This window comes from Thamnophis sirtalis, unplaced genomic scaffold (assembly GCF_051295495.1).
Source record: "Thamnophis sirtalis isolate CommonGarterSnake01/CBP01778 unplaced genomic scaffold, rThaSir2_p1.2 scaffold_1, whole genome shotgun sequence".
NCBI classification, from domain to species: Eukaryota; Metazoa; Chordata; class Lepidosauria; order Squamata; family Natricidae; genus Thamnophis; species Thamnophis sirtalis.
Window position 1 is genome coordinate 135,466,793 of NW_028261381.1, and position 27,688 is coordinate 135,494,480.

The window sequence follows — 27,688 nt, forward strand, 5'->3', positions numbered from 1 at the left end:
AGTAATGAAGGACAAATCAAAACACAAAACATTTTTAAAAGAGTCCACATTCCAACATAACATTTGTAATTATGTTTACAAAGATATTTACATTTCCCTGCCCCTGGGTCACAATAAACATAAAAATTCAGTTACAGGTGTCTTCATTAATTAAAAATTTCTTCTAAACTGTCAAATTGCTGCATACTTCTACAAGCTTAAACAATCTGTACAATTCCAAGGTGTTTCAATCTTGAATAAACATTCATCCATAAAATCTGAATCAACTGGAAGCAAACAACTTCCCATTCAACTGTACTTTATTCTAGATGTATTTGGCTTATATATCTGGACTAGTAGTTTTTAGCAATGAGGCAGTTATGAGTATTACTTAAAAGCCTTACCCATATCTGCACTTAACGGAATACATGTTTGGATAAAAAAATAAAACTCTTAATCTACAGATGCTAAATTAGTCACAAACATTTTCTCCCTAGCTTTATTGAAGTCTCATTAAACCAACACACTGATCATTTGTCTTCATATCTTTCTTCAGTCTTCAAGCAGCAGCTCCAATTCTTCTATTGGTACCCGTACTCGCAGTTCTTTCTCAGCCATTAGATCGAGGATCTCTTGCAGCTCATCTGGAAAGTATTCCATAGCATCCATATATAATACCTATACAGAGATCAATAAAAAAATTATCAACTCACCTCACTGCTATGATAAGTCAAACCTAGTTTTCACTTAAAGAACAAGTATAAAACAATGATTTATCAAACTTTTTATATATTTTTTTTTATTTTTTCCAGTATAAACATTCATATTTAATGGACGGTACATTGACTGGGTCAAGACTTTTTTAAGCCACTTAAAACAATAGTAATATGAATAAATATATATACTTCAAATCTTTCAACTTCAACAATATTGGTCTCTTTCCACAATCCTTTATCATTTTTCCAATAATTCATTTAAATATAAATAACATTTCTTTTTGCCCTATAATTATTATCCCCTGCTAAGTAATTCATTTAATAGTTTTTAAAATTACTCAATATTCCACCATAACTTCAATGTCCTGAGTGTGTAGGGTTGCTAATAATGCCAATTATTAACAATATTTAATCAATCCCGGCAGAGGCGGTTTGCTACCAGTTTGCACCGGTTCAGGTGAACCAGTAGTGGAAATGGCGACTGGGTCGCCAAACCGGTAGGAATAGTAGGATCGTCATGCCCCCGAACTGATTCCCCGGTTGCCGCTGCATGTTTTTTTTTTGACATTTTTAATGTTCTGCGCATGTGCAGACCTGTTTAAAGGCAACTGTGCACACGCGGGGAGCACCGAACCAGCAGTAACACCAGCAGAAACCTACCCCTGAATCCCGGGAATATATTTCGAACTCCCCATAATTTTTATTCCTTGCTATTTTAAATTCACAATATACTTTAACACATTATTAATGTTATTAATACAATGGTTTTTCAAACTTGTATGCTTCCTGACTCAACAATTCTGGGTGGTCACCACGAAGACCTTAAAATCAACGAAACATAAAAATGGTAGGGTTTTTTTTGGGGGGGAGGGGGAATTGTATTATTATTACAAAGTAAGGAAACCTACTTTTGCCCAGGGACAGTTTTGAAGCGCTCTGTAAAATATGCCTTTACTTTTTGCCTTATCTCCCAAAGAAACCTGCAAAGGGAAGAGAAAAGAAGCTGCACTTTAAAAGAGCAATTGTTTAGAAAAGCTATGAGTTACAGTATATATATTTTAGTTTAGAGATTAAAAAAGAAGAATGAACAAACGTAACAAGTTGTGATCAACAAAAGGGAAGTGAAACTTTTCCAAATGCTCCCTGCAGATGGTCCAGAAAAAGGGCAAGGAAACAATCTGTTTGCTAAGGCTCATTCATATTGTAATGAGTTGCTCTTAACAACCTTCTCTGGCCTGATAGCAGTTGTGATAAGGAATGCAATTTGACTTCCTCACCTTCCAAATGGGTGCAGCAGGAAATAATCCCACAATATCAGGAACCAGACTGATCTTTTATGGTGTCCCAGGATTTTAAGTGTGGATTAGGAAACCTCTGGTAGAAAGTAAAATACCCATAACCACTTTTAAAATTGCCCTAATCCCACTCCCCAAAAGACAGATCTAAATTCTCATTTTGAGAATCTGAAGGTTCTAAGAGGATGGGATGGTTTGTCCTACCCTAACTTAAAACAATTTAAGGCTGAAATCAGGCCACAAATACCTACATTTGGGGAAGTAAAGAAAAAAAAATCAGAGTGAAAGGCCAGGTCCTCATTTCTACACTTAAATTTAAACCTAATACTGCACAGTTGGAATTGTGATTTGGGCAGCACAATTTTGGACTACTGAGAAAGGCTGCACATGGCCCGCAGGCTACCCATCCCTGCCCTATCAACCAATTACTGGAATTGTAATTGGTAAAGGAAGAATGTACAAATTCCACTATTGTATAAATACATAAATAAAATGACAGTCTAATATTTGCTTTCAGAGATGAAGAAGCAAATGTTCTTTTTTTATTTTACAATTAATTGCTTCCTGTCAATCTGTTCCTAGGTCTAGGAATAATATGGGAAATTAATGGAAAATTATAGGTTCACTTAAAGTTAAAGATTTTCCCTGCCCAATCATTTCTGACTCTCATCTGTTTCTAGGCTGAAGAAGCCAGCATTGTCCAAAGACATTTTCCATGATCACGTAGTCAGCATGACTACAGGCCAAGGCACACAGAATGCTGTTACCTTCCCACCAAGTGGTACCTATTTATCTACTTGCATTTGCATGCTTTCAAACTGCTGGCTTGGAAGAAGCTGGGGAGAGAACAGGAACTCACTCCATCCCCCAGCACAAGCTTAGTGTCCCTTACCTTACTTTAACAAAGACAAGACAAAATATCAAAGGAAATATATTTAATACATAAACAACTTTCTACAGTGATTCTGCTATCCATATACTTCCACTGCACCCATAGGCATAAAACCAGTTGTAAAATGTACCGTTCTAAAAGCTTTTAATCAGTAATATATTCAGAGGTTACCTACAGGATTACACAACGTAAGGCAAATGTTGATGCACTCACCATGAAGCATATATACAACCTCCAGAGCAATGGACAATGAGCACCATTTTCAGTCTGAATTGCATGTTCAAATAAAGCTTTGATTCGATTTGTTAACCCAATTTCAGGAATGGTTGCATACATATCTCCTGTCGGCTCCCTGGAGAAAAGCAAAAACTGAATGGTCACAAGAGGATCAAGAGTCTTCATCAGCACACAGGAAACACTGGGCAACATGATTCTATGTGACTAAGGTTCTCCTGGGGGCTCCAAGATGAACTGCATAGGATATCTCGCTTTATATTTAACATTTATTTTTCGTGTTCATACTTTCATTTTGTATGTATAACAACTTTATTTTGGCAATGACTGCAGTGGGGAAAAAGCTAGTCATCAGCTCATAAGAGGAAGAAAGACAACTAAACAACAAAGGCAAGAACAGAACTGCTGACTGGACCAGTTAAGATAAACTGTGCTAATTGGATATGCTAGAGCCAACGTATGCCATCTTTGCTTGCCCATTGTTCATCTCCCTTAGGTGCCACTGCATTGGATTCAAGTGGGGCATATTCAACACAACTGACCATCCCAAGGCTAGGTGAACAGGTAGGTTCTGCTTAAATCCAAGGATGGCAGTGGAGGCAAAACTTTTCCAGAATTTGTCTTGGCAGAAACTGGGAACAACTAAGTTCCTTAGTTTCAGTCATCCTATCTGAAACAACTGGCTGACAGAGTGCAGTTGTTTCAGGTTCAAAACAAAACACCTTTTCTATTTCATAGCTCTTCTCCAACTGACCTGACCATCATTATAGAGATGACATTACCTCTGGACCATTTCAATTAGTTTTTTCCTCATTTGCTCCAGCTGGATTGCAAACAGCCAAGGCTCCAGCGATTGTGTAGTTCTTGTAACAGCATCAAAAAACCGTCGGGCTTTGCTAACATTGTGGGACTTGCTTTGGATCTGGATGTATGAGCTCCAAAAAGACTGGTTGCTGGGATATCTCTTTAAAACCTCCAACAGTACTTCACGAAGAGGACTCAAAGGATACACACTGATTTTTATGTGGAACCTGAGTAAGCTTACATGCATGAGGGAGAGGGCTTCAAGAGGCGTCGTGAAATGTTGACCACTAGGCCTTTCTCCAGGATCCTTGTCTTTCAGCTTTTGAGAAACCTGACAGAATACTGACATTGCAGAGTCAATCCCAAGAGTTAAATATTGGAAAAGAGTGTAACAACCAACCAAACCAATCAGATGGCTGGAACCATTAACATGTTCTTGATCAGAAGTGAGATTTTCAGTTAAACAATCTTGAAGTAGGTGCTCATACATTTTTCGAGCTTTCAGAACATTCACCGATGATACCTGTCCATGATAAGGAACGTAATGTCCCCTTTCAGCCAGTTTGGTCAATATGTACGTTGCACGTGATTCGACAGCTCCTTCTAGATTTACTAGTAATTCTGCTTCCAGTTTAGCATAAAGAAGGCTAAGATGACAAAATTGGGGGTTTTGAATTCCACTAATTCCAGCCATCCCCAAAGATGTATCAAAAACTTTTCTAGCATCTTCTATATTGCCAAGTAGCCACTCCAGGTAAGCATACAGTTGCCAAAGGGAAACATTATTTCTGTTGTCAGGTGCCTTAAGAAGATTTTTAGCTAATTTTTTGCTTTTCTTCCCTTGCAATTTTAGTTTCTTTTTCTTTCCCATTTTCAAATACTGAGCAACCTACAAAGTCAACAAAATCAAATTAAGAAATAGCTTTAAAATGTAATGCACTTTGCATACAGCATAATGAATTTATTTATATGCATTCCAGCTAGGTCCACCAATCAACAGCAATTTATCTTTGCTATCTATATATACTTTTTGTTTTCATAAATGTTCTATACCAGGAGTCCCCAACCTGTGGGCTGCAGCCTACTACTAGGTCGTGCCCTATTCGCAACTGGCCCATGTGAGTGGTGGGCCGGCGCATACTAGCACAGTCCCATGTGTGTGGCGAGCACCAAGTACTGGTACTCACAGCCCAGCTCACATGAGTGACGTCCCAGTGGCTTCTCTCTTGCAGGAGTGGATCTGTGTGTGCATGCCAGCCTACCACTTACACGTCCCAGTTCTCTTTCCCCTCTACCAGCTGGGCCGCCAAGCCGCCTTCGCCTGATGTTCCAAAACCGGAGGAATGAGAGCAGAGGCTGAATGGGCGGAGTGCACCCTGCTCAGCTTTGCTGTCTCACCAAGGCTACTTGTGCGGGACACCCCATCCACTTTTGGACTGTCAGGCAGCCTTGGTGAATCTGAAGAAGCATGAGACTGTGCCCCAAAGGCTTCTCTTCTCCACACCAAAAGCTTTTGCAAACAGACAAAAGGTTTTGGGGGAGCAATTTTGCACTGCTTCAGACCTTCCTTGCCTTTGCAAAATGTGTTTGCACGGATAAGTCTGAGTGGATCAGCTGCGCTCCAAAAGCTTCTCTGCTCTCTTCTGTGCACACCAGCTGCTCATGCGGCCTACTTTCCCTCCTCCCACCCAGCCAGGCCACAAAGCCACAAAGGTTGGGAACCACAACCTTTTCTACACAACCTTTGCATTCATCATTAGTCTAAACCCGCATCCAGAACATCCCAGTCACAACCCACCTTAGTATGCGCTATGTCACAGACTGAAATGTTGAATATTAAGTTATATTGGATATCCTTTTCTATCCAGAACTGTCAACTTTAGAAACAGATTTGTGGATATAATGTATATATTTGATCAACTATCTGTATAAGATAAGAGAAAGAACATTACCTTAGCAATTTCATATTGAAGCCAAAAAATGCATAGGTTAGATCTGTCTTTGCCTGAAAATAAGGGCAGCATCATATGGAAAAGATTCTGAATAAATTGCTCTCCTTCCTTAGAGTGAGTCACATGCTTCTCTCCTTGGACCATTGAGTCCATATGACCAATGTTACTGACTCCAAAAAGAGGCATATCCAGAGAAGTCAGAATTCCTTGGTTGTTACACCCATTGCCAAATGAGTTATTTTCATCCATCGTGATATAGAAAGAAGAAGGCGAAAGTCTACAGCTGCATGGAACTCCTAAGAATTGCAAAAATGAGGAGAATAGTTGAAACTGAAGTTCAGGACTGGAAAGTCTTATCAATGATGGTCCAAGGTCATCAAATAAGACCTACGAAATAATAAAAGGACTGTTATTGTAAGGAATATATTTTAAACATAAACCGGCCTGAACCTAACATTTATCAGAAGAAATCAGAAACAAATTGGCACACAATAACAAAATCAACACTAAATACACAATCCTTCCAAAATCTGGATGTATGCTGATCAGCCAAAAACACACGAGCGAGGCACTTATAGAAAGAATGGAGCAGATACATTGTATTTTTTACTTTGAAATATGGGAGCTGATAACACCACGTTTTCCATGAAAGGCATGTGTTTTTGAAGATTTGCCCAGCCCACATCTTCCTAGAAGCAGTTGTAAGTAGTCATTCAGTGTCAGCTTCCATCTTTGTCTCAGGTGTGTCCACCAGCACCATAAAAAAAAGCTTCTCTTAAAATAAACGTGGGTCATATTGCATCGTACCAACCTGCCTCTCTGGATCTTCACAATCTTCTAACGGCGGTTTCTTGTTTTTTTCTGGACGCCAGGGCAACCAGTGTCTTGCTTCCCGGGAACGTTCAATATGAAGCCAGTTTTGCCATTTTGGTAGAGATCTATCCTTTATTTCTTCTTCATCCTCTGCATCTTCCTCATCTTCGTCTATTTAAAAATCGCATTCGTGAATTTTTCAAAATTGCAGCTGGATATATAAGTTCTAAAAAGTTTATTACAAATTTTAAAAACTCGTTGTAAGATGGCCACGAGAGCTCATAATAACTAAGACTGAGAAGGATCAGGGTGCATGCAAGTTCAATCTTCAACATCCTTGTTCTTGAAACTTCCATAGAATGACCACCTTTTAGAGACATGATGCCAAAGGGACAATGAGCATGATAAGGCCAGGGCAAACAGGTTTGCCTAATTAAGAAGAGTATTCTTAGAGGAGAATAAAGTTTTGAATTACTTCATGCTTTAAAAAAAGAAAGACAAGAAAAAGCAAAAATATTTCTACAGATTTTTTTAAATAAAGGGAAGTAATTCAGGATTTTTTTTTAAGTGCTGTTTGCTCTAATGCAGGGTTATCAAATTCAATTTCATTGAGGGCCGCCTCAGGGTTGTGTTTGACCTTGGGGGCCCAGGGAGCGTGGCCAGAGTGGGCATGGTCAGTTTGTCACTCGTGTCAGGGGCACCTGTGGTGGTCTGGGCAGGGCTGGGGAGATTCTCCTGCAGTCCTCTGCCAGTGAAAACAGAGCATGGGCCCCTCCCAAGCTCTGTTTTCACTGGCAGAAACATTACAGGCCAGTCCACTGTTTCCAGGGCAGCCCCACAGGCCAGATCTAAACACCCCATGGGTCAGATCCAGCCTGCGGACCTCGAGTTTGACATCCTTGCTCTAGTGTTTAGGCACCAGACTAGAAACCAGGAGACTGTGAGTTCCAGTCTCGACTGAGGAACAAAACCAGTTCTCTCACTTGGCCCTAGGAAGCAGGCAATAGCAAAGCTCTTCTGAAATCTTGCCAACAAAATTGCAGTAATTTGTCCAGGCAGTTGCCAGGAGTCAACACTGATTTGAAGGAACAAAAAAAAAATCAATATCATAGTAAAACAAATGCTCACTGTTCATAATCAGTGAGAACTTTGTCCTTCACCAAATAAATGATAAAAAACAAAGGAACTTAGTCCTCCAACTAACTACATGTTCATATACCTGTCATTTACAAGCTGAATAAATGTCATTGCTAAAAGTGTTTAATTGTGCCAGAACTTTTATGTTCACTTTTATAATCTAAGGCCTTCCGCCTTTTCAAAGCAATTTACATAATTCAAGCCTCACTAAAATCAGAAGGACACTGAAAAACAAACAAATGTGGGCAACACTTCTGTTTTTGAAATCATTCTTTGGGACTGAAAAAAATTATTTTTTCTTAGATTCAACAAGATGATTGCAGATGACTATTTTCCAGCTTAGCCTAACTTAACTAGTGCCTACAGAAATATTGACGTACAACTCCCATTCTTCTTCAGTAAGCCAGACAGTGTCTATACTAGCTGATGTAAAATGGGATTTCTAATTCCATAAATCCAGAAAGCAAAGAACTTGAGAACACTGTTCAAACTTGTGGACATAATGAATCATACTAGCGTGACCGAGGCAGTGCAGACATTTCATAAATTATCTATTTCTTTTGGGCAAACCAGAAACAATAGAAGAGTGTGACTTTATCATGTGCCTTGGCTCCTCAGATCTGAAATGCAAAGTAATTACCAGGTGGGTTGATGAGCACCCAGCCCCCCTTCTCTTGTTGATGCATCCAGGCCTTCCAACCTTTAGCTCCTTTTTCTCCAACTCGAGGCTCTCCACTGTCCCAAAAGGGTTCAAAGAATTCCCTCTAGAATTGGGGGTGGAAAATGAATAAATACAGGAAATTACAATCGCAATATTTTAAAGACTCCAAAATTCATTAATCGCTTTAAAATGTCCTTATAATATCTCCCATTAAATATTCCATTGAATGGTTGGGATTTTTAATATAAAGTTTTAGAACAAGTTATTTAAAAAGTTAGGGAAAATATCTTCCAAAGATGACTAATGGTGCCATACATGTTCTTATTACTTCTTTTTTTTAAAAAAAAACCTTTTCTTCAAAACTGCCCGAGCCATATGTACACACTATAGCCTTAAACAATTGACTAATTGCACAAAAACTGGAAGAGTGCTAAAGTAATATTTATTTGATTAATATCTACACATATTATATATTTCTTTCCCCATATATGCAGCCTGCTTTTTTGTTTTTGTTACCCAAGCCCAAGTCCAAAGTCATTCAACTTGCTATCATGCCTAAGGTAAGAGTCAGTCTTCTGCTTTCTAGTCTAGTGCCTTAACCTCTGAATTAATTTGGTTCTCAGCTATTTTTAATAATCTAAATATAAATAAAAGTACAGGTCACACAAACAATAGAATAATAAAGGTAGGAAACAAACAAACAAACAAACATAAAAATAATATAAATACATCTAAATGAATATATACCTTCTCTAACTTAATGACCACTACTTATCCTGGAATCAAATTATTAGTCAGTTTGGCCAACACTGGATTAATGGAAAGGAAGAATGACAGTATAGCATTGTTCTTTAAAGAATTTAATGGTCTAAGACCAGGATATTTTAAAGACTGATGACTTCTCTATCAGTCTTTTCTAATTTAGGTCCCCTCTAGAATTCCCCAGCCAGCATGCATTTCATCTCAGTTGTTGGCAGAGAGAAAAACGATGAAGGGTCTTTATTTTGAAGGAAGTATAATACTGGAAGTAAAAGTAAAAAACAAATACAATTTGTTTTTTGACACAAAGCAGTTTTTAACCCAAGCTGAGGGGGTGAGGGGGGATTAGAAAAGGACAATGCTAAAGAAAAAGTAGGTTTTTAAGATTATTCAAATATCAATTTTAAAGTGCAAATGAAAATTCTAGTTGTGAGACTGCCTAAAATCATCCAGTACACCCAGCTGAACCATAAAAAGTGAATACATAACTAGAGCAATGGGCCATGTATTCCAAAATTACTCCTGTGTTTTTCATTCACAGTGCAATCTTGAGAAGGGAACCAGAATTTGGAAGCACTCATATTTTGAATTAAAGCAATCAAATGTGCCTTTATGTCTGCACTGGGATGCCTGATAAAATTTATCCTACAGATTTATAGGATTAAACCAACCACTGATCCTGGAATGTTTTAATAAATGAACAGCTTGCCATTTCTGGATGTAAAGATAAATCATGGTGTGGCCAAAAAGAAAAAGAATCAGATGCTTCTAACCCTCATTCTCTGTGGATGGCAAGCCCGAGCCTTGTCATATAACAGTAAAAACTGCTCAGTTGCTCAACAAACCAAGCTAATGAGTTTATGGCTAAGACAAGATATATACTTGGGACACCTCAGCTCATCATTACTACTTATACTCTTTGCATAAAAGAAACATTCTGTTCCAAGGCATAAATAGAAATTTGCATTAAGCAGTTTTATGTGCTCTGGTATTCTGATTAGAAGCCAGTTTAAGGTTTGAATCAATTCCTGGTTGAAAAATGATTTTAGAATTGCTTAACTTGTATAATCTTCAATCACCCTTTACCTCAAGCAATAAAAACCAATAAAGAAACCAAAGGATTAATACAGTTAAAGTCATACATCCTTGTGACATTTCTTGTTTGGCCTTTATTTCATTGTTCTAAGTTGGTGCTGACAATCTGCCAACCACTAATATATTTGAAATTCAGCCTTGTTGGCATTTAAACTATAAACAACTATAAAGCAATTTTGAAATGCATAAAAAATAATTGCAAAACAGCATTCACTTATTAAGCTATTTATTGCTAAGCAAAGCCTCTATCCTCCAAGCTGGTGAGAGGCAGATTCTCATTCTTTCTCACATCCTTGAGCTATAGGGCACAACCCATTTGCAAGGTGCAAGTCCATTTGGTTTAGGATGATCAGGGTGCAGAAATACTCACTGAGCAATGCTATTCATGATCGTACAGTCCGTGGCACACAACCTAAAGTATTTTTAAGATTAACATGTTTTCTAGTTCAAGGAGCAAATCAGAGTTAATATCTCCCTTAAGGGCATTCAGCAAGATCAGTAGTTTACTACAGAAAGCAGGTATTCTGTCTGTTTGTCTGTCTGTCTCTCTCTCTCTCTCTCTCACTCTCACACACACACACACTTGTGGACAAAACAATAGAAGAAAGCAATAGCATGACTTCTGGGTATTAGAAATCATCAGCTGAGTTCATACATTTGTCAGATTATTCGCTTGTTTTAAGTATGTTAGTTGGGGAAAGAGAAACTGGAAAGAATGAGAGAGGCTAGTTTTTACCTGTCCTCTTGTTGGCAAGTCCTTGACATTATCTGGTTTAAAAAAGGTAAAGTCAAGCATGGCTTGGAACAAGGACACAGCTTTTTCTGAATGCCCAGCCTGCCTAAGGAAATGGCACTGCTGAAGAAAAATGGCTTGGGAGAAAAAGAAACAACATTTCATGTAACAGCAGTTCAAATACAGATGACAATTTCTTTCTTTCTTTTTTTTTGTTATTTATGACCGCATCTCTATTAGCAAGTCCCAGAGTTTGAATTACAGCAACCACATTAAAAAAAGAAGAAGACATATAACCCCTTAAGTAATACTTTTTAAAAGAAATCAATGTTGCCAACCAAGATTAATCATTGTTTTCTTTCAGTTCAGTCAGTTAAATGCTCCAAGGTTTTGCAAAACTCCAAACAGAAGTAACATTTTTGAGAACAGAGGTCAAATTCATGAATGCAACCAGGAATATTTTGGAATACAGTAGGTGTGTAGCCAATTGCACATTAGGCATATTTTCTACTTCTTTTTTAAAAAAATATTGTCACTTATTTGAAAACATAAAAAAAACTTTTGTCTGTTATGTTAGAAATTAAGAAGAAAAATGGCTGAAATAAATTTAGGAACAGAAGAATAATAGGCGATTTTTGTCACTCATTCAAAGTTGTAGCAGCTCCTCATGGGTCCCAAAGAAAAAGTTGTTTCAGCCAGATGACACAATGAGTGGGACTGCACTCATGGCCATGTGCATATAAGGCAACTGTCAAGTCATGGAGTTATTGAGACAGTGAGCCTTGTCCTCTGACAATAAAGCCAGGAAGACACATTTGGATCAACTCAGAGTGACCCCACCTAAACCACTTCCTGAAGCATCCAACTTCCACTGTGTTCCTTTCTGACAGGTTGTCACTCTGTCAGGCAATAAAAGGAATAACCACTAAGTGGCAGAAGCCTTCAGTGTAATTTTCTTCCTCATCTCCTGTTCAAAGACTCTCATTTAAAGTCTGATATATCTTTTTAAACAAGATTTTTTTTAAAAAAAAAAAAACCTGTATGGTTATAAATGACTGACAAATCCTCGATATTCTTAATCAGTAAATGAGAACGTCAGGGGAGAGCTACTCCTCATTAGAGGCACAATTTAAAAAGGAGCCCTCATTAAGTCTGGCACCCAATAGCATTTTTTCTAACACTTTCCCATCTGGGAATGTCTACCAACTTTAATACTCTGTCAAAATTAATTTACTCCAGTTCTGGCAAATACAGTTCAGATTGAACCCAATGTGGTTCTCCAAAAGAAATAAAATTCACAGAAGAAAGGATTCAATTGGGTACCTGAAAGTATTTTTAAATACTGCTGCTAACCTAACAACAAGCTCATCTTTCAACTATGTTCACTGATATCAAAAATAGCCAGCCCAGCTTCCCTGATGTGAGGCCTCCAGGAGCTATTACACCATAACTCTTGTCAACTCCAGCTAATACAGCACCGGGAATACGGAGGGTGATTGGAACTGTAGTCCAACACTCTAGTCCAAGGTCAACAAACTCCAACAGAGGGGCCCCTGGCTTCTAGTGGGTTTATGCTTTAAATATATAAGCCCAACCTTCCCCAACATAGCATCTTCCATATACGAAGAATGAATTCCCACAACTACTAACCAGCTTGGCAAATAGCGATGCTGTGGAGAGATTGAGTCTTACAGTCCAACTGCCAGACTGGAAGGCTAGAACAAAGGAAGAGTCTGCAGGATTCAAGGGAACAACTCTTCCAGCTGAGCAGGCAAGCTTATTTAAGGATTTCCGCCAAGGCAAGATCATAATTAGTGATCCCACAATACAGCAGAGAATTGTCATGCATTAAAGTCTCTCTAAAGAAATTACCTGAGATCTGTGTGGAAAAAGCAACTGCAGCGGACTTTTAGATCAAAAGGACCATTTGACTATGATTCAAAACATTTTTTTTTAATTTATGTTTTTCACATTTTCTCCCACTACCCTTCATATTGGAAAATATGTTTTTGATTGAGTCCTGAGTTTCGTAAGTAAAGTTTCTGTCAGCTGTAGAAATATCTACAAAAACCTGGATTTATAAAAGGGTCACAAATCAAGCAAAAAAGAAGAGAGGAAATTGGACCCCCAAAGCAGCCAATGAGAACCAACCATGATCTATGCAAACCAAAACCTGAGATTAGATCTATTCTTCGGGTTCATCTTCATGCCTCATAAGTAAACACAAGTCCCCAAAGACCCAAACGTGTCATGACAGGAGAGAGGATTGGTCTTGTAAAAGGCCGAAGAAGCTCAGATGCCCTCTTACCTAGCATGGCTTCCTCTGTGCCTGGCAGCGCAGGATGGGATACCATACTGCCATCATTCACAGCTGATAATGTGCTCAGGCATTTTCCGTAGCAGCCATGTGTTTTGGAGACAGTAAAGGTACTGAACTGACTCTGGCAGAATAAGAGATATTTCTGCCACAGGGCTGGGTTGTTTGGGTGCAAGAAAATCAACTTTTGCCATTCCTTCACCACAGCAGATGGCTCCCAGAACTCTAGGCAAAGTTTTAGCCGTGCTAGTTTCAGGTCCACTTCATTTGGGTTGTTTTCTATTGCTCTTTCCAAAATAGCCAGTTTCTTCTCCAGTATTAACTTGGATGATTTCTTTCTCTTTTCCCGTTCTCCCTCACTGATGGCATAACAGCTAGGATGTCTCATGAGCTCATCCTTAAAAATAAAAGCAGCAACAACAAAAAAGAATATAAGACATTTTAAATAAAATGGAAATGGAACTGTGTGTCCTTTAGAAAAACCCACAGCCAATCCAACTATTAAATTTGAATTGGGTACTGGAGGAAGTGAAATCAACAGCCAAGGCACGTGCACAGGCCTGTTTAATCTCCTCCTTCCAATTCAATTCTGGTTCTCTTAGTTACATTCCAAGCGGCCATTTAACTTTTAAAGAAATATATCAGCAATAGAGTGGTCAATGCCTGGAATGCGTTACCTGACTCAGTGGTTTTTTCCCCAAACCCCCACAACTTTAACCTCAGACTGTCCACTGTTGACTTCACCCCATTCCTAAGAGGTCCGTAAGGGGGGTGCATAAGCGCACCAACGTGCCTTCCGTCTCTGTCCTAACAACCCCATTTATTTGTATCCATTTCATGTATTCATAATCTTGTATGTACCTATATCTATTATCATATACACGCTTGACAAAACAAACAGACAGACAGACAAACAAATAAATATCTGGAGCTTATTAATTTTACATTAAAGTTTCTTCATACAGGGAGTCCTTGGGTTACAATGACAATTGGGTGTGGGATTACTGTCACTAAGCGATGGGGTTCTTAAACATGTCATGTGACCGCATCGCTTAGCAACAACAACCCTGGCAATCCCTATTATAATCCCAAGACAAGTGAGCTGTTAAGTAGGAAACAGTGGGAGTCTCAGGTAAGGAGCACAGAATTGTTGCAAAGTGTTTCAGGGAGGTGGGAGAGTCCCAATTGCAGGAGTAAGCACAGGAAAGCCAGGGGACAGATAGCCTGGTCTGTGGTGACAGGATTGCAGGCTGAAGGTGGACAGTATGGAAACTGTGAGTGCAGAATGGCTGGGAGGTCTTATCAGAATGATTTACAACCGTCCCAGCCACCTCTCCATTGACTTTGCTTGTGGAAAACTGGCAGGGAAGATTGCAAACGGCAATCATGTGACTGTGGGACATTGCAATTCTCATAAGTGAAAACCGGCTGCCAAGTATCTGAATCACAATCATGTCACTATGGGGATACAGTGATGAATGAAACTTTGAAGAACACTGATTCAGCAGCACCATCACAACTTTGAACAGTTACTGAAGGAGTGATTGGTAAGTGATGACTACTTGTATCTATGGAGATTCTCAGTCATCCAGGTCATGGTTGTCCCAAAGGTGCTTTTTCAAGAGGCAACTTGAAAAACCTGCTTGTTTTCCTTTGGAGACATTTCTCTTCTCATCCAAGAAACTTCTTCAGCTCTGACTGGATCGACTGGATTCTCCGCTTCCAATCCTTCCATCTCCCACCATCCAGTCAGAGCTGGAGAAGCTTCTTGGATGAGAAGAGAAACGTCTCCAAAGGAAAACAAGCAGGTTTTCAAGTTGCCTCTTGAAAAAGCACCTTTGGGACTATTTGTATCCTCTTCTTTTCACAGAAGATAGAGTGGCAAAGCAGTGCAGGAAGTGGTAGAAAATTGCACTGACAACATACTAAGCACCTACCAATTTCTGAGGCCCGGTCTTCTAAAAAATAGAAGGGAAATCTGCAGAATTAGGGGGAAAGAGGCTTTTAACTCAAGTAGGCAGAGAATATTCCAAAATCCAATCTGCACCTCTAAAATAATCACCTTTTGTCATAACTTTACATTAGATCGATATCTTATTTTTCAGAGTATAAGGCGCACCTTTTCCCTCCCAAAATGAGGATGAAAATTTGGGTGTGTCTTGTACACCAAATGTAGCCCACCCAGCCCCACCAGAGGCCAAAAATGCGAGGCATGGAGGCAGCAATGGTCTGTGACAACCCCTGCAGCCTGGAACAGCTGATTGGGGGTATTCCGGCAGTCCGATCCACCTGCCAATTAGCTGTGTTGAATCAGGCTGCAATAAGTGCTGAAGCTGACCTGGCTGGTCAGAGTTTGCAGCAGCAATCACATTCAGAAAGCACACACAAGTAACTGATTCAGCAGGATTCAAAATAATAATATATAATACATTAACAAAAGCAGGTTTTCCAAGATAGCAGTAAACACAAGCAAAACACAAGCAGTTTCACTTTCAATTCTTGGCTAAGCCAGGCTCCTTCCTGTTTCCTTGTTGCTCACACAGCAAATTTCAGAGTCCAAATAGCCCTCATTGGCTGACTTAGTTACTATGCCTATTCATTGGCTGACCTTGTTACCATGAGTCAGTTAAATACCATGGATGCTGGAAGGCAGAGGTAGAATTGTTTTTCTTATTTTCTAATGTGCGTCTTATACTCTGGAGCATCTAATACTCCGAAAAATATGGTAGATAGAATAGATAGAATTCTTTATTGGGCAAGTGTGATTGGACACACAAAGAATTTGTCTTTAGTGCATATGCTCTCAGTGTACATAAAAGAAAAGATACAACCTTAATTGTTAGTACAGACATGCCTACCTGAAAAGAAACCAAATCCATCCATGCTTTGACATCTCTGGGATTCTCTCTGACTTTGCAGTTATATTCTTCCACCTTTGCCATTAGAAGGGAGTCTACATTTTGGGGGTTCTCTTGAGGGTCTTGCTTATTTAGTGAGCCATGTTCAGCAGAGGGCCCTTTTCCTTGTAGCCAGAGCGTGGTTTGCAGATCATAAACCCCAAGAGGGTTTACCCAGCTTGTAGAAGGAGCCTCTGCTGGATCTGGTTGCAAAATTGGTATCCAGGAGGCTGAGCCAGATGAGGAGTCCTGATTTTTACCACTGACATGAATGCCTGCTTCATTCAAGAGTTTCTGACCAACTTTTGTGAAGTAGCGTTCTGGTCGCTTATAGGAAGATGATTTTTCTACTGCTGAGTTCCCCCAAATAATATGTTGCTCCTTAGGTTGAAGGCCAAGGCAGAAGTTGCTTCGTCTCCTATACCTTTAAAAGCAATAATTAAAACAGACTATTCCCAAAGCAGTGGAGGGAGAAAAGTCTTTCTCAGACTCTAATCACTGTAACTTTTAAGATCTGGTTCTGGAATATTTTCCCCCACAAACTCTCTGAACCTTCCTTAGAGACTACTGACCCTTAGGACATTAGATATTCACCATAACCAAACCATGAAGTAGGAAAGCAACTGCTACACATTCTGCACTGCTCCTCAAATGGCAAACATCAGCAGGACTGCCACCTCAGAAACCAAAATCTCAGGGTTAATCGTTATCTAGGATCCCTTATTAAAATGAATTTATCGATTATTTCAATTTATGCCTTGCCTTTTCTACTTAGAAGCAGGAAGTATCACTTATTTTTACCTTTAAAAAGAAATAAGTTTGTTATGTATGGAAAGCACCAAAAGCACAAGGCAATGTATATGAGCTGTTTTTAATGTAGTGCAGAATAATGGCATATTTTCAAACTCCAAAATTATTTTTAAAATGTTACAAATAGATACCATATCTATAAACTGAACAACCTCGTCAGGTGCAAGACAAGACTCTGAGATTTAAATGAGCTCAATCCTATGTTTGCTTTTATCTAATGGGCTGAATTTTGCCAAACTAAAGTTAAAACTTTTTAATCTACTGGAGGATGAGGATATATCTGAGAGATTCTCGGGGATGACTACTCTGAACCTCTTACTCCCTCCAGATCAGGATTGCACAGTCTCTTAATTTAGGCTTCTTTTTGGAAAAACTCTTGTGTTGCCAAACTTTCCCCCACTGCTCCTACAGATGCACATTCCATCACACTGCCAGGTTGGTTGCCGGGTCACAAACTGGAAGTCTGATGACCAATTTTTTCAGGGCAATTTTCTTGTCCACTGTTCACCTTCCCACTATTAAAAAGCAGGAATCCTACTCTGCTGCACATTAGGTGAGGGAGGGAAAACAGGACAAGGTTGGGTGAGAAAGTTGCCAAATGCTGCTGAACAATCAACAACAGAGGATTCCCAGATGCAAACACTGAACTCTCTCCGATGTGAGACTTAGGCAAGTCAACTGTGTTGCTAGAATGGCCAGGTGCAAATCCATTCGACTGTTGGCTCTGCAGAGTCGGAACTTATTAAATTAGGACTCAGGTGGTGATTAGTAAATGAACTCACTGGGCAGAATTATGGCACTAAAAAGCAAATGTCTTTTCCTGTGACAACAGGCTTCAAAACATTTTTATGACCTATTATAAATGTGGAAAGATTCTCAGGGGATCCTGTTATGTGCAAGACGAGTTGCCTATTAAAAGAAAAGATGTACATTTTTTAAAAATAAAGGACAATCTTTTTTTAAAACATCCGCACGCTCATCAGCTTAGCTTTGATTTTTAATTCTGCAGTCAGTTAAATATCAATACCAAACAGGACAAGGCACCTAAAGATATTACAGTCAAGTACTATTGTGACTACACAGCAAACTCCCAAATCCTAACTTCCCCTCTCACTTCCAGATCATGGAGCTGCTTCCTTTCACAAAATTGAGTAGGGCCCACGGGCTGTTTGTTCTCACATCTAGCCAAAATGAGGGAGGGAGGGACTAAAGGAAGAGAATATCGCTCAGCCTTCTACAAATTGCATAAAAGAAGATGCCCCGAGTTCTTCCTGAACCGGAGATTATTAGTATTCTGAAGTTATATTTTACTCTCCATAATATTATCTAAACTGTTACTGCTCCCAGATTGATTACCTTGCAATGTTGCCTCGATATAACGATTTATATTGCCAATTTGCAGGGTCTGGCTTCTTATCTGTTCTGAATCCTTCTGTTGTCAAGCCCTGAATGTCATCAAGCCAAGTAGAAGAATAGGGCACATTTGTGGTTTTTTCTTCCAAGCTGCAAATATAAATTTTAAAATGAAGGAAGGGGAAAATAAGTACAGGTAGTCCTTGGCTTACAACATTTGTTTAATGACCATTCAAAATTACAACGGCACTGAAAGAAGTGGCATGACTAGTTTTCACACTTACGACTCTTGAAGCACCCCTTAGGATCACATGATCAAAATTCAACCGCTTGGCAACTTGCATGTATTTATGATGAATGCAGTCTCCCAGGGTCATGTGATCACATGTTGCCAACTTCTGACAAAGCAACAGTCAATGGGAAACTAGATTCACTTAATAATCGTGCTATCAATTTAACAACTGCAGTGATTCACTTAACCCCCATTGCAAGAAAGATTGTAAAATGAGGCAAAGCTCACTTAACATCTGATTAGTCTAGCAACAGAAATTTGGGGGTCAATTGTGGTCGTAAGTCAAGGACTACCTCTAGTACAAATCAAATCAAATCTAAAACAAAAATGTAAGCAATATATTTTAAACCAACTAAAATTTAGGCTTCCTCTTATCCCTTAATATGTATGAAAAAGGGAAAGAAAAGCCAAATACTGAATGAAGTGAAAATTTACCATGTCATTAGTAGGATTTATCAGTATCTGCTGAGAAAAAATCCACATCAGTTTCAATGGAGTGTGCCTCAACTTAATAGAGGTAGGATCCTGAATCAATTCATTCAATATGTAAAGTATTTTCTTTACTATTACATTATTTCCTCTTTTAGAATTAGCTGGATTTGCATTGAGGTGCTGCAAACATAATTACCGTATTTTCACGACCAAAAGCCGCACCGGATTAAAAGCCGCAGTATCAATTAACGTTAATTTTTTTAACTTTTTCCACATATAAAGCGCACCGGGTTATAAGCCGCACATTTCCCGACGCTTCTGGACATCGCGAGGAGCGGCACGAGGGTTCTTGGCGCTCCGGGGGGCGCCGAGGGCGGCTGGGAGGGGCGCGCGGCTTGGTTTCTCCTCCCTGGACGTCGCAGCGGCGGCCCCGGGCTCACCGATCTCTGTGTTTTTCGCATCGGGGCATGCTCTTGCAGCGCGCCCCGATGCGAAAGGCACTGGGATCGGTGAGTTTGGGGCTGCTGCTGCGGCGTCCAGGGAGGAGAAACCAAGCCGCGCGCCTCTCCCAGCTGCTTTCGGTGCTTCCTGGAGCGCCGGGAGCCACAGATGTCCAGAAGCGGCTTTTGGGGCTGGTGGGGATTGGATTTCCGGCTCGGTGGCCCCTGTCGCTTCTGGACGTTGTGGGGAGCCGAGGAGAGTGTGGAGGGGAGCGCGCGACGGTTCTTGGCGCTCCAGGAGGCGGGAGAGGCGCGCGGTTTGATTTCTCCTCCCTGGACGTCGCCCGATCTCTGTGTTTTTCGCATCGGGGCGTGCTGCAAGAGCATGCCCCGATGCGAAAAACACGGGGATCGGCGCGCCCGGGGCCGCCGCCGCGACGCCCAGGGAGGAGAAACCAAACCGCGCGCCTCTCCCGCCTCCCGGAGCGCCAAGAACCGCCGCGCGCTCCCCCCCACACTCTCCTCGGCTCCCCACAACCGCAACAGACGTCCAGAAGCGACAGGGGCCACCGAGCCGGAAATCCAATCCCCACCAGCCCCAAAAGCCGCCTCTGGACATCTATTGCAGTCGCGAGGAGCAAAGCAGCTGGGAGATCTTTTTCCACATATAAAGCGCACCGGGTTATAAGCCGCACTGCCGATTTTGGATCAAAATTTAGGATTTTTAGTGCGGCTTATGGTCGTGAAAATACGGTACTTTTCCTCCGCTATTATTTAAAACAGTATTGGGGCTTAGCATTTTCAGGCGCCCTGTGTTTTATTTATGAGTTATTATATTTCTAGAGCCATAAGTATATATTATTTTTGTGGGGGAAGCATCTAACTGCAGAAGGACAGTTCTGATATTTTATTAATAATCAGTTATTAACAAGAGCTAAGAAATACAAGAGACAATTCAATATAGTATTACAAAAGGATCACAAAGCTTAAAGACAAAAATATTAACATGAGATATTACCTTGATATCTACAATTATTTAACGTGAATAAAATGACTGATGGAAAGCTAGTATTGGTTTTCTTTTGAAATCATTCCCAATATTGTGCCGAAAGCTGTTTCAAAATATTAATAGTACATTTACAGAAAAAGGATTTGAAAAGAAAGGCAGGTTAAAGATCATCCAAATTACTGAACTTCTAAAATGAGTGCTAAATTAATACATTAAAAAGTTCAAAATTATCTATTGAGAAACTTTCTCTGCTCCAGCTCATATTAATCTGAATAGTTTGCAAGGGAATTTAAGACATGCTAATAGACATTTGTACATATTTCTGGTTAGCAAAAGAAGATAAAATTGTTTCTTAAAATTCCAACCTGGAATTCAGATTTTGAAGGCGATAAATGCCAGGTTCTAATTTTTAGTTCTATTGCTTGTGACAATGACGAATTTCTGCCCAATATGAATAACCATAAAAAATGTGAATAACCCAAAATTATTATTCACAGAATATAACTTAGTATTATAATAGTGCTTCATTCCAAAGCCTGAATGAATGATTAATTAACATTAGTCAAATTACAGCTTCTCAAAAATTTACAGCCAATTACTCATTGATTTCAGTAGTACAGAGACTGGCTGCCAGTTATTCTAAACATTAATAATACAGCATACACTTAATTTAAATGGCTATCATTACAGCTTGATCTTGACAGTCTAGTCAGTTTCTAATAATGCATTATGTCTATTTGTTATTCATATCACAATGGCAATAAGAAATAAGGCGTAAAATAACCCCAAGTTCCACATTTTGAACAGAGGACAGACATTGCTAGCATCTCCAAATATTGAAAAGAGTGTACTGACCCCATTTAAATCTGCATTCTTTCTTTCCCATTCAAGTAATTCCAAACTCCAACAGGACTTGTATCTCCACATAAAAGTTATTATAGATTAGGGAGGCTACCTTGACTGTTGAGTTCACTATCTGGCTTCAAGCCAGCTACTCTCTCTCAGTCTATTTTACTTTACAAAGCTGTTATTTTGGTGACAAAAAGCGCAATAGATTGCCCCTAAGTGTAATGCCTTGAATTCCCAGATGAAAGACTTGGTATACATCTAATAACAAAACAAACTGCCTTTTACTTTGACTCCATTACAATCCCTGTTCATCTACCTGCCCATCAATCCAACAAACCACTACTTTTTTCCATTTATTTCTTCTCAGAGAGACACTTCTAATATGATGACCATACAAATTACACTGCAGTCGACTTGTGTCTTTTTGTCCCTAAAAGAAAGGATAGGAGACATCCTAATTTTTAATGCATCCTTAGTTGTTAATTCTCATTGATTTGAAGCACAATCCTGTACACATTTATTTGGAAATAAGTTGCACCAAACTCAAAATAGCAAAAATATGTATGAATTATTCTCAAATCTGAACTACCTTTGTCACTAATCCTATTCACAAAAAGGAAGAAATGATTGGATCTACGAGAAATGCAAGTTCAGAAATGAAATGTACTTACGTACTTTAATTCTGTTCCTCTTTTTTCATTATTTCTATCATCTCTCCCATCCTCAGATTCAGACCCACTGGTGCTCCATGCTTTTCTTCTTTTCTTTTTCTTTTTCTTGTGATCTTGTTGCTTTTTCTTTTTCTTTCTTTTTTTAGGTGACACTTGAAAACTTTTGTTGGTTTCATTTTCTCCAGGGAGTTCAAAACTGGTGGCTGTATTGCTTATAAAACAGATAAAATCACATTTTATGGCGCAGATTATACAGCATACTTTAAAGTTCGGTTTTTCCAAACACAGAACAAGTTAAATATGAACATTTAGGCTGCATTTATAAAGTTCACAGCTAGTTTACATGTCATATTTTTCTTACAAAGCGATAAAATCATGTATTTGCCTGTCTTTGACAAACAGGTATGTTCTAGTTTGAGAGACCTGAAATCCAATTATCCCAACCACTAATCTTCTAAAATGTCTCATCTCTGGAACAAAGATACAAAGATTTTGTATCCAAAAAATGAATAAGAGTTAATTTTAAGAGTAAAAAACATTAATCTGAGCAGCAATGACAAATGATCATACTGTTCCATCTTCACAAAGAATTAGAACTTATCTTATTTAAAGGAAGGAGAAAATTTTAAACAATAGTCTTTGTGATTTAGTGTGCATAAATACAGAATGCTATAGCAATTATATAAGCATGGCAATGTTCCCTCTAATTTTTTTTCAGTGTGAGCGGAAAAGTATAGTGTTTGAGCGGCACATTTTCATGCCTGAGCACCTGAATTTTTTTCACAGATGTCACCTAAGACAACAACGAAATCAGTATTATTTGAAACTCAAAGTTATGTTTATTCAAGGTACCCGCTTAATTAAAAGTGTTATATAATATCAGTATCACTTAACAACGGTCCTGCTTAGCAACCAAAATGTTGGCTCAGAAACTCTGGCATTGAAGCGTGCAAGTCTTAAAGCTGTCAAGTTACAAGACCCTCGCACCCCTAACCCTTTAGGAAAAAAACCCCAGGGGTCTTCAAACCTGACAGCTTTAAGCCTTGTGGACTTCAACTCCCAGAATTCCTCCTCCAGTCATGTTGCAGCAACGTCATCTGCGTGGATCTGCTCCATCTTCGGTTTTTTCACAGGAGGCAGGGCTGCTGCTGAAGATGCCAACGAGCTCCCGCCGCCACTAGAATATGCATTTGTTTAGCATGACATAGAATAGTCTTTCAACCAGAAGTATGGAATAAAAGAGAGACTGATAAATATTAAAAAAAATAAAACCAAAAAGCAGCTATTTATTTGAGTTCTAGATAAACATTTAGTTCAGAAGAGATTAGAATAGAACAGAGAAAGAATAGAATATAGAGAATACAATAGAAATAGAATTGGAAGGGACCTTGGAGGTCTTCTAGTCCAACCCCCTGCCTAGGCAGGAAACCCTACACTACTTAAGACAAACGGTTATCCAAAATCTTCTTTAAAACTTCCAGTGTTGGAGCATTCCCAACTTCTGGAGGCAAGTTGGTCCATTGGTTAATTGTTCTCACTGTCAGGAAATTTATCCTTAGTTCTAGGTTGCTTCTCTCCTTGATTAGTTTCCATCCATTGCTTCTTGTCCAGCCTTCAGGTGCCTTGGAGAATAGTTTGACTCCCTCTTCTTTGGAGCAACCCTGGGCCCTGAGATATTGGAAGACTGCTATCATGTCTCCCCTAGTCCTTCTTTTCATCAAACTGGACATACCCAGTTCCTACAACCGTTCTTTATATGTCAATATCATTTAGACAAAGTTGATCCCCTTATTCTCCACTCCAGAACCTTGGAGTTTGAAGTTCTTTGGTTCTCTTCTCCCACCCTCTGTGTTCCCACGAGGGGATTAGCATCATAGCTCAACTGCCCCCCTCCCACCCATAAAGACCAGGAGAGCATCGCTGCGCATAGCCAAATGCTACCATAGCAACTATGGCGTTGTCTGATGTCTTTCTTGCACGCTAAGATGGACTGACGGGGTGAAGCATAGCTTGCATTGTCCCTACTAGTGTGGATTCTTTTCCCAGCCTTGGTCACTTTACGAGGGGTGGACTTCAGTTCCCAGAATTCTTCAGCCAGGGAAATTCTGGGAGCTGAAGTCCTCCGTCTCTCCCTTATTCCTGTTTCCTTTTCCTTCATTATATTCAATTGTTTCAATATTAAGTGTAATTCTTCCTTCCTAACATTTTTCCATTTTTTCCCTTATATTCTTTTCCATTTCAACATTGTCTTTGTTCCTTCCATTCTTTCTTCCTTCTTTCAATCCTTCCAATATTTTTTCCTTCATTCCCTTGTCTGTTTCAATATTAAGTACATTTCTTCCTTTCTTCCTATACTTTTTTCCATTTTCTTCCTTATATTCTTTTCCATTTCAACATTGTCTTCCTTTTTTCCTTCCTTCCTTCCTATACGTCTTTCCATTTTCTTCCTTATATTATCTTTTCTGTTTCAACAGTCTTTGTTTCTTTCTTTCTTCCTTCCTTCCCTTCCTATACTTCTTCTTTCATTCATTATATTTTCTTTTCCATTTCAATATTAAGTGTAATTCTTTGTTCCTCCTTCCTTCTTTCAATCCTTCCAATACTTTTTCCTTCATTCTCTTTTCCTTCAATATTAAGTGCAATTCCTTCCTTCCTTCCTTCCTTCCTTCCTTCCTTCCTTCCTAAGTTATTTCCATTTTCTTCCTTATATAATATTTTCTGTTTCAACATAAAGTGCCTTCCTTCCTTCCCTCCCTCCCATCCCTTTCTTTATGTTTTCTTCATGCTTTCTTTTCTTTTTCCTCTGCTCTTTTTAAATCCCCCCCCCCTTCTTCTCCTCCTCTACATTTAGGTTGGATTAGTTTGTACAATGGTCATCAAACTTCTGAAGTAAAAATAAATAAATAAATCATATTTAAGAAGAAGAAGAAAAAGGAAGACGTTTTTAGTTAAGTCAAACGTTTTAATAAAAGTTTCATCTTTTAAGATTTGTCCAACACATCCAATTGTAACCTTAACAGTAAAGAATATCACCCCAGCTGCTAAAGGTTCAACCAGTCTGAGAACCATTGAAAAGACAACAGTGCAAAATCCAAAAGACACAACTTCCTCACCGCCATTGCTTTGGTACCAAATCTTTGAGGAAGGGGCTCCAGAAAGAAGGAGGAGGAGGAGGAGGAGGAGGAGGGAACCAAAGAGAGGCTTTTACCGAGTCTGCGCCCCACAGCCAGGACTGTCCTTGCGCGCCTCAAGCCGCGTTTCTTCCCCGCAAAGCCCTTCGGGCAACCCGAGAGTTCCTTTTGGCGCCAGAAGGGCTTTGCAGGAAGAAACGCCGCGTTTCTTCCTGCAAAGCCCTTCTGGCGTCAAGCGGAACTCTCGGGTTGCCCGAAGGGCTTTGCGGGGAAGAAACGCGGCTTGAGGGGCGCAAGGACAGTCCTGGCTGTGGGGCGCAGACTCGGTAAAAGCTCTCTTTAGTTTCCTCCTCCTCCCCCTCCTTCCACAGTCTGAGTGACGCTGCCGCCAGGCTGAGAGCTGCCGCTGAAACAAGTTTGGGAAGGTCCTTTGCGGGCGGCCAGTTCTAGCCGCCTGCAAAGGACTCCCCCACGTTTGCTTTGAAAGAAACCTCTGCGCGGGAGTTAGAAACCTCTGCGCGGGGGTTTCTTGCCATGTGCGCGGCCGCGCGGCCGCGCACCTTAGAGGGAACAGTGAAGCATGGGCATCTTCAGGCTCCTGCCACTTTCATCAACTGTCACAATCCTGCTTTTCTCAGACTGACCCACATGATGTGCAACCCTCCCCTCCCCCACAGATGCTATTAGTCTGACTCTCTAGAGAGTGGACGGCATACAAATCCTAATAAACGTAAACGTATTAATATATAAGAAACCAAACCAAACTGAAATATAAAGCTTCCCCTACTTTTCTGTTTTAAAAGTACATTATGAACAACAAAGCTAAAGATCTTATACTACCTTTGGAGAGGAGAAGCACAGTGGGTAATTTCTAAAACATTTTGGTGCAATCTCAGTGCATCTTCATTGCAGAAGCTTTGATTTGTCAGCCAGTTTAAATCTAAAGATTGAGAAGAAAGACAGTAAATAAATATACAATAAAACTGTCATTTGGAGGTTTTTTTTAGTTATGGGTTTCCTTTGCCTCTTAAATGCTAATTTGTTTCAGCACAGATTAGTGAGGCTACAATTTACCAAAGGCAGGCAGCAACTCTAAATATGTTTTTCAGCCTGCAATAAGATGATATTCACTCATGTCCATTCATGAATCCGGCTATTGGAGCTTTTGTATCTGACAGCCAAAAGAGAAATAAAGAAGCCCAAAGTCTGTGGAGAAAAAGTGATGCTGCTCTGCACAGTACTGCTTCTTGCTTATGACATGCATCTTCCTGCAAATCCCTTACAGTCTCAATGTTAGTATGCTTGCCTTGTATTACATGAGATCTGGCTGCAAGAGCGACTAGGATATCTTCCTGCTTAGTCACCAGGGATTTTTTAAGGGAACTTGTAGGATGTCCTCTATGACTTATGAACAGGAACCCTGTCCTTCCGGGCTCCTTCATGCAGCTGGGATAGGGAGATGGTTTCCCGAATCTGTAAGCTGTTATTGCCTCACTGAGAGAGGAAATGCAGCCAGCAATCTTCAAGGAAGCAGCAGTGCACCCATTTCTCAAAAAGCCCCCTCTGGATCCAAAAGTATGTGGAAATTGGGCATCTGGATTTTTTAGAATTCTCACCGTGTGACTCTTTTATAAGGGCAACCACGAAGACTGTGGAATATAAAGTGCGTGTTGCATGTTTTCTGTTCAGCCAGATCCCTTCTGTCACCTTAACAGGGAAAGAGTGGTGTATCTCATTGCACATATGTTGTGCAATGACAATAACAATAACAACAACAATATAGTATCTGTATCTGCCCATTTAGAGTCAGCTTTGTTAACAGATCCAGTTAATTGTAACTTTCAATATGTCAATATGCTTTACTGCCAATGAATAGTTTCAGAACTTTTTTTGCACACACCAAGGATTTGTCAGGCAGAGGGCTCCAGAAGCGTTGGGACTACACCTCCCAGAAATCGTACCGTAGCGTGGCTCAGCGGGGAGGAATTCTGGGAGTTGTATTTCCATCTACTCGGAAGACCTCGGCTTTGGAAAACGCTGCGTCTCTGCAACGGGCATCTGTAGAAACAAGCGTCCGGAAGGAAAACCAAAACATGGTTTCAACGAAGAAGGGCTTCTTTGCCCGTTTGTTACTGAGGGACATAAATAAGAGCAACGTCATTACCTCTGTTCGAGCCTTCGTTTGCTTGTACGTCCTCGGCATTAGCAGCATCGGCAAAAGCAGGAAAAAGAGCCATCACGGCAGGCCGCAAAAAACCTCCAGAACGATTACTTCCACTGCCGCCTCCAGCAATAGGGCAAGGAAGGCGACAAGATGGCGCGAACGCTTTTCCTGAGCATGCTGGGAAATGTAGTTTTTCTGAGCGGTGAGCTCAAAATGGCGCTGCTCCATTCATTCGTTAAAAGTTTCTTCGTGT

The 27,688-nt window shown here is 39.9% G+C and overlaps 1 protein-coding gene across 2 annotated transcripts; it reads right to left on the reverse strand.

Moving 5' to 3' along the window:
• Positions 1-444: 444 nt before the first annotated feature.
• Positions 445-27,652, reverse strand: NRDE2 (NRDE-2, necessary for RNA interference, domain containing). Of its 2 annotated transcripts, none has more exons than XM_014055122.2 (14): positions 27,436-27,652; positions 26,112-26,211; positions 22,145-22,351; positions 18,451-18,597; positions 16,246-16,708; positions 13,379-13,784; positions 11,074-11,207; positions 8,463-8,586; positions 6,684-6,856; positions 5,873-6,259; positions 3,899-4,809; positions 3,096-3,234; positions 1,604-1,675; positions 445-657 (listed from the first exon to the last, which is right to left on the reverse strand). In XM_014055122.2, exons 1-14 carry the CDS (start codon positions 27,506-27,508, stop codon positions 532-534), a joined length of 3,462 nt encoding a protein of 1,153 aa, XP_013910597.2. In that variant the 5' UTR covers positions 27,509-27,652; the 3' UTR covers positions 445-531. The 2 variants fall into 2 exon arrangements, with proteins under 2 accessions (XP_013910597.2, XP_013910596.2); XM_014055121.2 differs by lacking the exon at positions 27,436-27,652 and adding an exon at positions 26,888-27,392.
• Positions 27,653-27,688: the final 36 nt, after the last annotated feature.